The sequence below is a fragment of the Trichomycterus rosablanca genome, chromosome 3 (genome assembly GCF_030014385.1).
Source record: "Trichomycterus rosablanca isolate fTriRos1 chromosome 3, fTriRos1.hap1, whole genome shotgun sequence".
Classification (NCBI taxonomy): domain Eukaryota; kingdom Metazoa; phylum Chordata; class Actinopteri; order Siluriformes; family Trichomycteridae; genus Trichomycterus; species Trichomycterus rosablanca.
In genome coordinates, this window is record NC_085990.1 from 18,716,059 (window position 1) to 18,725,786 (window position 9,728).

At 35.1% G+C, this 9,728-nt stretch overlaps 1 protein-coding gene across 3 annotated transcripts in view; it reads right to left on the reverse strand.

The window, feature by feature from the left end:
• efna3b (ephrin-A3b) overlaps positions 1-9,237 on the reverse strand; it is a 209,876-nt gene extending 200,639 nt beyond the window's left edge. Inside the window, exon 1 of one of the 3 annotated variants that reach the window (XM_062991925.1) lies at positions 8,834-9,237. In XM_062991925.1, coding sequence (XP_062847995.1) covers positions 8,834-8,940 — 107 coding nt within the window. In that variant the 5' untranslated portion in view covers positions 8,941-9,237. The remainder of the gene's footprint in view (positions 1-8,833) is intronic. The other 2 variants (XM_062991926.1, XM_062991927.1) reach the window with 2 other exon arrangements.
• Between the last annotated feature and the right edge of the window lie 491 nt (positions 9,238-9,728).

Consider the following 9,728-nt stretch of genomic DNA (forward strand, 5'->3'; position numbering starts at 1 on the left):
GGTAAAGAGGGAGAGAGACAGAGAGATGAATAAGATATGCAAAGATATAATTTTTGGATTTAACATCTCTAACAATTTACAGTAATTAAAATCAAACTGTAAACATTTCCAGATTTGAGATTCTGTGAACTCATTTCCAGTCCAGATTAAAATGGTGTGTGGGTTATTTAAGGTGAATGAATGAGGACTCCACTGTGTATAAAAGTCATCTGCTTCCTGAGCTGAGAGCGGAATAATATAAATGGGCAAGTTATCCAAAACCACATATGTAATTTGCAGAATAGATAGAGTAGCCTGAAGCCTTACTTAAGCAGGAATAAGATTTTGTTCAATTATTCATCCCTAATAAGCATTTTATCCTGGTTCAGCACCTTGGAAACACTAGGCACAAAGTGAAAATGCAACTTGGACAGGGTGCCAACCGATCATGGAGCATAATGCAATTACATATTCGCTTATATCTAGGGGCAATTTAGGGTAACCAATCAACAGTACATTCTGTAGAGTTCTTTTAATAAAAAGTGGGAGAAACCTGAAGAAGCTGAAGGAAACCCTGGAAGGACACAACACAAAACACAAAAGCCACAAAAAAGGGATACACATTGGGAAGCTACGTCTCAAGGTAACCTAGTACTGCCAGGCTTCTATTCCACCTGCTATGCTATCATGCTGCCCCACGTCAAATAAAAAAACCTGAGGTAAAACAATTAGTAAGAATGAAAAAATTACACTAGTAGTGCATAACTATGTTTTTTATCGCTGGTGATAGGGTTGGGCGGTATGACAATATTACCGTATACCGCGGTATTCAAAAATGGTGACGGTATTTTTTAAATGTGAAGCGCCGAATTTCTGCTTCAGGTTTACCTTGAAAACTGAGACTTTAGGACATGCGTGAGGGAGGGGTGGGAGGGGTAGGCGGTTGGAGCTCGCTGATTGGCTGTGGGGTGCTTACTGGTGATAACACAGAGAGACGAGTGAAGAGCCACACTGGCTAGCATTAGCTGTGAGCTAACAAGCAGAAACTGAAAAACGGCTCGTCTTTTAATTTTTCAAAATCAACATTTTTTATCAGTTCAACCGGAAATGAACACAAGCGCGTGCATGCGCGGACATGTACTTATTTACTAAATATATCTTCAGTGTAAATCGAGCACAAGTGTTGAGAAAAAGGAGCAAACAGTAATAATAACGTTACGCCCAATCCGCTGTTCTGACTCGTCTGCCATAGATTTTCCTGCCTATGTAAGAACTATTTTTTCCTAAATAAAAGCGCTATATTAAGAAAAAAGAACGTCTCACCTGTCGTGTAATGTGAATTATAAAATATACTGTATTGTCTGGCCCTTTAAGAAAGTTAAGCGCACTATAGGGCGTAGGGAGCGAGTGTGTAGGGAATAGATCGGATTTGTACCGTTTCTGTGCTCGAGTTTTGCACTGAGCTTGTGTGACATGTAAAGTAGCGTTCTCGTTAACCACTCAAATGTTTGGACTTTGAATTATTTTAACATTACTTTACATCACCGTCATCGCAACATGAACATTTACATTCATGTTTTTTGTTACGGTGTACAACTTAATTCTGGATTACAGGCATAACTAATCGTACACGTTCATACACTTAAGAAATATCTGTAACTATAAACTAAGCAGTTAACTTTTGAAATATATTGAAGTGTGTAGCCGGCTATTATTCTGTTTTGTGTGGGCAGAGAGAGATTACAATGCCAAAATGTTATGTGTTAATGTTTGTGTTAAAGTGTAATTGATACACATGCATTTATACTAATGCGTATTTATTATAGATCAGATAAGATCAGCAATGTTTGACGTTCAGATTGTTAAATCTTTTTATAATAAAACATTGAAGTATTGTAATTACACTCAAGTGTGTACACTGTAAAGTTTGTCCGCTACACAAACCCCCCCCCCGCCGCGGTAATACCGTATACCGCGGTATTTCCTGAAGACGGTATGACGGTATGAAAATCGGCAATATCGCCCAACCCTAGCTGGTGATAAAGAAATCCAAAACTTTATTTCATTTACAACAGCCGCTTTATCCTGCTCAGGGTCGCGGCAGGTCCGGTTTCACTGGGAAACACTGGGTGCAAGGCAGGAATATTTTGGACAAAGCGGCAAATCAACAAAACGGCTTAAGCCATTCCTTCTTATACATCCAAACCCGTCTCAGTGGTGGTGGGTTACCGTTAGAGCTGGGCAATAAAACAATGTCGATTTGTATCGCGATAAACTTTTCCTCGATTACGATGACAAGCTTTGGGCATATTATTGATTTTATTTTTCCTCCTCACTAGCGCAGAAAAGCAGAGAAAGCAGCCCAATCACGCAGCACGTAGGTTAGACGTAAAGCCGGCACAATAGCCAATCAGACTGCGCTCTGAAATGAACGAGACATGTAATAGCTTAAACATTAGCAAGCTGCGAGAAGATGGACAGTGGAGAGAAACCCGAAAGCAAAAGAGAAGGCAAAGTTGAGCCGTCTAATTTTGATGACATTGTTCCAATGAAACATTGTTTCTTAATTCTGACAAAGCGCAAGCCCCAAAATGCAAAATATGTCGCCGTTCAGTACTAACTAAGCCGGTAAACTATCAATTTATTTCATAATTGAAAAAAAAACCACCCAGTCAAGCACACAGTAATAAAACAGGGCCATTAGTCGGCCATCAAGCAGTGGATTTTCTTTTAATCAACAGTCAGTTGTGGTGTGTTTTCTGCCGTTACCCCGTACGAAAAAAAGTCGAAAAGGCCCCGTCACTTGTCATTTATTTTATGGCTAAAGAGATGATGCCTAATTAGTACGGTGGGGGAAGAAAGCTTAAAAAACCTCCTGAAAGTACTTGACTCGAGGTATAAACTACCTGGTAGAAAATATTTCTCTTACACTGCGCTGCCACTGCATTATGAGGGATGTCGGGCAAAACTGGAAACTGCGCTAAAACTTGTAAAACACTTTGCTACCACAGCTGATATGTGGTCAATACGGACGTGTGAACCAAACACGAGTACCATGCATTACATCGATGAGGAATAGAATTTGCGAAAAAGATGCTTGCAAACAGCGTTTATTTCAGAGGACAGAGGCAGAATTTTAACACCTGATTAATTTATTCTCAAATGAGGCAGTGTAAAATAATTACAATTACTTACTAAGAATTCTATGTCATTGTAATTTAAACTAGAAAGTTTGACACGTGTTTGTCTGTTTAAAAAAAAAATTATAGTAGGACCAGTGTTACAAGTCTAATTTGCATACTATGTTGCATGTATATTATGTTCTTGTAATCAATATTAAAATATTTTAAAACATTACAATTTGATTTATTTAGTTTGCGGTTTAAGGATATTCCTATGACAGTGTTACCAAAATTTTTATCGTGATAATTATCGATATTGATCAATATAGAAAAATTTTGCGTAATAACATTTTTGGCCATATCGCCCCGCTTTAGTTACCGTAATAAACCATTGCGTCACATGAGAACCTTGTTCATCCAGACGTAGGTATAAAATTTAAAACAATATGTATGTTGAATTCCAGTGGCATCCTATGTATTATACAAGCACTCTTTAAAGCGTGCAATATTATCAGATATTTACTGCCGGTGTAGCACATTATCTGCTAAGAAAAACACTGTTTGAGATTCAGCCAGAGTAGTAAAATGCCACAGTAATGGCTGAATGTAATAGTAAGTAAAATTCCATCTGTTTTTACAAGCAGGCTTTAATTACAGTAAACCCATAATTAAAATTACTATCTGGACCATGAATTTTGAAGTTCATTTATTTAATTCAAGGAATCATTTAACTCTGATCAAGTCAAGCTAGACCAAAAGCTTATATAGCAATAAGCCAAATCATTAGGACCACGCCCCGAAAATGTGCACAATGCCTATTTTGTAACAACTGTGCATGTGACGGTTAGGGATTTATTAAATGTTGGGCTGATGATAGTTAATCGTAGTTCATGTGTTTAATGCAGCAGATATGATGGACCCGAGTGGCTTTGAAAAAGCTACATCATTATCTCCAGATGACTGGGTTGAAGTATTTTTAAAACAGCAAGGGGAGCTTACAGGCAGTTGTGGTGAGTACCCATCATAAGTGGTCTGAAGACGGACGAACCACAAATCACAGACAGGTTGTTGGGCTGCAAAGACTAATTGATGCCAGGTACAAACCAACAAAACAGCTAGTGTAGCTCAGATTGCAGATAATTGTAATTGTGTCATATCACACAGTGCAAACCGTGGTCGCAGACCAAAGTGCCCATGCTAACTCCTGTTCACCATCAAGAATACCTACAATGGGTGCAGGCATCGGAACTGGACATCAGAGCAATATCGACTGGTTTCACCAAGATTGTATAAATCAGAGGTCCCCAACCTATTTTGCACCACGGACCGGTTTCATTTTAGATATAAATTCATGGACCGATGGGGACGGGAGGATTTAAAATAAAATTATATGACAATCATAATAAATAAACACAAAGTGCATAACAATACTACTCACCAATAATGTAAAAACAGTGGGAACCCTAAACTTTTTTTTCTGCATGAGATGCTTCCACCTTTTAGCATTTTAGCTAGTTTGTGGGCTTAATTTTTTGGTATCACGTAACTGAAATAGGTACGTGTTAAATGCATCAAGAGGAACAGATGGATGTTAGTAAAAAAGAATCTTGTTTTTCAAAATAAAACATCTTTCAGAGTGTGATTGTCAATAAAACAGAAAAAAAAATTATTCTTTTTGTGCGGCCCGGTAATAAATGGTAATAAAGCCCGGTGGTTGGGGACCACTGGTGTAAATGGCACTGTCAGATGATCCACCTTGCACTGCACTGTACAGAAGCTGAAAGACCGGCTGGTAATGTCCTGCTCAACCTACTAATAATTTCTATATGCAACAAACAAATGTGTGGAAGAATAATTCATTGATAATTCATTTTTATATGAACTACTTTCTTGATTGGCTATTCAAATACTATTCCAATATCCAAATATCAAAAATGGTATGTTTGGAGAGATACAATTAAAAATAAAATAAATCATTATAAAATAATAATTATTAATACAAAAACTATATTTTTTCCTATTGTGCAAACGTTCTGCACATAGATATTGTGTAATTTTAATTTCGACAAAATTGATACGTAATCAATACGTAATAGCAGGAATTTGTTTGTTTATCTATTATTAACAATGTGATCACTTAGCTAGAGTTTTGCAGACCAACAGATAAGAGATCATTTTAAGACAAAATGACTCAGTTTATGCCTGTGTTATTTCAAGCTAAAATGTTAACAGCTACATTTTTAATTTTTTAATTTTTAGTATTAGGAATATGATCTAAAATAACCCAAATAAAACAAAACCCGTGAAATGCTTGTGCAACATCTACACTTTGGGCCAACTGTAATGTTCTGATTCATATCGTGGTTCTGTGAGGCAGATTTTAACAAATGCATTGTTTTTATTTAATCTGCTAAATACAGTCACTTAAAGGGCGATAGGTTTTCTGTATTGGCTTCACGATACAGCACATACATATACGGCCAAATTTTAGCTACCAATTTTAGTTATTTTAATGTTAAGCCTGCATTAAATGTTTTAGAACACATTCTTGATATACTGTGTTTAGGATATAATGCTCAGTTGAGATGTGATTGGATTCTAGGTTAAAAGTACATTCCACACGGGTATTTAGGCCAGCGTTAAGACGTAACTCTTCGTATTTCTATTCGTATTAATTCTTATTAAGGTTAAAATTAATCATTACAAATACATCCAAGATTACTGGTATTGGTATATAATGTTTTTCATTGTAATGGGGTATATAGGCCTACGTATAACTTGACATTATCGATAAGCATGATCATGAAGGCTATATAACCATGGATTCTCGACAGTGCTATAAAGTATTACATTACTTCAATTATACAGCCCCTCAAAAAAATTTATTTTATATATATATATATATATATATATATAATATATAGTATCACTTCTTTATGATAATAATAATACTTGGTTTGCATTATAATTATAATATAAACTCTTTTATTCTATAAAATAATATATAATATATTATATAATATAATCTTTTATTCTTATGCAATCCAATATGTGAGGCTAAAGAAGGCACTCGCGTCTTAAGGCACAAAGCGTTTGTTAACATTTTACAGTTAGCACTGATGCTAACATGATCCCTTGATAACAAAACCTTTCTAACAGCAACTACGGACATGTTAACCTCAAGAAGCCCTCAATCCACCTTCTACAAACTCACATGCTTGAACAAAAAAAGATTGGTAGCATGAACTGCATTTACAAAAACACATACAACATTATGTTAACATGATGTTAAAAGCCAAGAGCAGCGATTATAGCAAAACAAATGTCTGTCAAGGTCAATGCTATTCTATGCAATTTAAACAAAGGTCTAGGTCATATCTGATGGACAGATGCTGCACATTGTCCTCTGACCATGTAAAACTTCAGGGCATTTACAGCAGTTTGCTACTCTCAGCTTCACATATTTCCGTAAAAGACTGAGGTTAACGTCTAGCTATTGTTCTGAAATGTTACCTTGTGAATGGTTAACCTTGAAATCAAACATATATTGATGTGTTCATTGATCTGTCTACTGTAAATGACATATTGGGTAGCATGAAACGTTTTTTTAACGTTTGTTTGTTCCTGCAAGGTGGTAAAGCAGAATTCAATCATTTTACCTTGGAAAACATGCCTACAATAAGAATTAATAAATAATAAAGTAAAAAATACTTTGAAGTTTTTCTTTCAAAATTTTAAAGTAAATAAATCAGTAGTTCTTAAGTACATAAATAGTGTTACATCCAAAAGCACAGTGCATCATATTTATTTGAAAAGATATTAGTAACTATTATGATTAACTGTTCACTAAATTCTTTAATCATGTTTTCATATTAAAGTGTTAGTAAACACTATGTTCATACTTTAATAACATTTTTATATAAATAACTGCAGCACTCTTATATAACTACTATTCACAGTCTAAGGATTTAAAATATAAACTGTTTGCTAATATTTTTCACAATACTTTGTAACATGTAGCTATTTTAATGTCATGTTCTGTATTATTTTTTTCCACTAATGTTATGTCTAAATAATAAAAGTGCTATAAAAACATAACAGATTTGTCAGCCAAGATTTCTAGTTACAAATCAAAACAATATTTAAAAGATTAAAAAGATTAAAAAATTAATTGACCTCAGCTAGTATAGTATTTGTTTTATAATATAGTTAAATTTCTTTATAAATATTTTAGTTAGATTTCACTTTAAATACTATAGTATAGCTAGTTATATACTGTAGGTAGATTTTTTTTTTAAATATTGCCCTGTGATTAACTAGTGTTTGTCCAGGACATATTCCCACCTAATGCACAGGAATAGGCTTTGGAATTAGAGCAGCCATTAACAGAATAAAGAATTTAAGTATTTAAGATAAAATGATTTACTGATGTTCTCAAATGATAATTGTTAATTAAATAAAGATTATAAAGTTAAATAAACATTAAAAGATTAATGAATTAAATGACTTGCATAAATTGATCGTCTTTTTACAACATCTTTAGACTTGACTAAAAACAATATGTAAAAGTTACGCAAATGCTGTTAACATGAATTCTCTTAATTTTTTTTACATTCTATTTATTCATATTTCGGTCTTTTGTGTTAAAAATACTTTAATGCATTTTTTAGCAAAATATTTTCACATACGTCAAAAGTTTCAAGACATTTCAAAGCTGTTACAGTGAGGATGGTATACTTTCACATGTAAATACTTTGTGTGTGTGTGCACTGAGCAATGTAATAGTTTAATATTATTCTTGTTCTGGTAGAAATGGCTGCTGGCATTCAAGTCACTCTTCTCTTTATAGAGCATTTTTTCTTTTTTAATATAAAATAAGCTTTGAAAATCGTACATTGTGTCAGCAAAAAGTGCATCATATCTGCTTGATAACTTTTTTTTCTATTTTTCTGTTTAGTTTTTTGGCATTTATACAGTGCAGTGGTTCTATCCTATGCGGTAACATAAAGACTTAAAAATTAAGATAAATAAATTAATTAATTTAAAAAATTAAAAAATTAAACTAAAATATGTAAACCTAGTTTTATTTTACGAGGTTTTTAAATGAACAACAAATCTATGCAATGTTCATTGTAAATACGAATATGTTGGTCTTTTTTAATCAGCTATGAATGTACGAACATGGGCATAAATAAACAAACCTTGTTTGTTTGTGGGTTTGTTTGTTTAGTTAAAAATATCAATGCAAATATTGTATGTTTTGTTAAAACTTTTTAGTCCTTTTTTCTTGTTTATTTACAATAAACACAAATATGTACAGGTAATAAACCAACACCAACATTGTAAGGCTTCGAAGTTGTTAATAAAGAACTTAAAATTAAGAAATAAAGAATATAGCTTATACTACATAATAAAAAAAAAAGTTAATTCATTGTTTAAAAATACAGACTTAAATAAATTCAAGGTATTTTGGTAGAAGTGTTACTCAAACAGTGTATGAAGGTTACCTCACGACTTTCTTCAGTTAGCCACATGCTAACAGTAAGGTCTGTCAGGAACCGTATGGTCGAAGTTTAATATGGTCGGTTAATGTTTTTGTTTGTTAGTTTGTTTGTTTGTTTTTACGTGAAATATGTAAACAATGTTTAAATACATATTTTGTGAAATAAAGTTATTATTTAAATCCCATACTGTCAAATAAGAGCGGTCGAAAGAGAGAATTTGGGACTTACAGGATGTTGGAGCTGTTCCAGTGCACCGCGTGCCTGCTCGCGCGCGCCAGGAACAAGTTCGCACAGGTGAGCGCGAGGAGAAAGAGCGCGAGCGCAGCCACCGCCATAATCCCCCGTCTAAACGTTACCAGTACTCTCTCTTTTCCTTTTCACCTCTTGTTCTTTCTCTCTGTCAGCCGCTCTGTGCGCACTTTAGGAGTCCGGTCAGTCCTGGTGATGCTCTGATACCATCCCGGTGGGAAATTGTATGTAAAGAAAAACTAAAAGGAGAAAATGATGGCAGATGAGTAGTTCAGACTTCTGATTTAGTTGCGGTATGGAGTGTGCACCGTGTGGATGATGTCGAAGTCAGAATCCACGGTGAGGACCGCGTCCCCATCTCTCCTACTTAAACAAATCCAGCGTCCCGTAGATACACACACAGAGATGCATGCACGAGACCTTTCTCGCAGTCAGCAGAGAAGCTAATGTTGTCTTTGAAAATGGATGGAAAAGTCACCACATCATTTCCAGATGACTGCGTGTCTCACGGGGCAAGTCGAAAAAGAGAGACAAAGATGCTGCACGCGAACAAAAGCTATGCAAAGAGAGAGACCCCGCGTTCAGGTTGCAGGTTTACTCAGGGATGCAGCCGTTCTGCCTCTTTTAAGGTGGCATCGTTTTATAAACCCCTCCATTTGCGCGTTCACACTTAACGCATGTCTGACATGCACGAGTCTTCAGTTTTATTCACCCCCCTCTCCACCGTCCACCACCGACCAGAGTATCACTACATCCTTTTAACTTCTCTCTCTTTCTCTCTCTCTCTCGCCCCGCCCCCTGTTCTGCTCAAGATATAACCTCCTGTGGACGTTCGACGTTCTTTAGCATCAGCTCCTTAAATAGTATAGGAGCT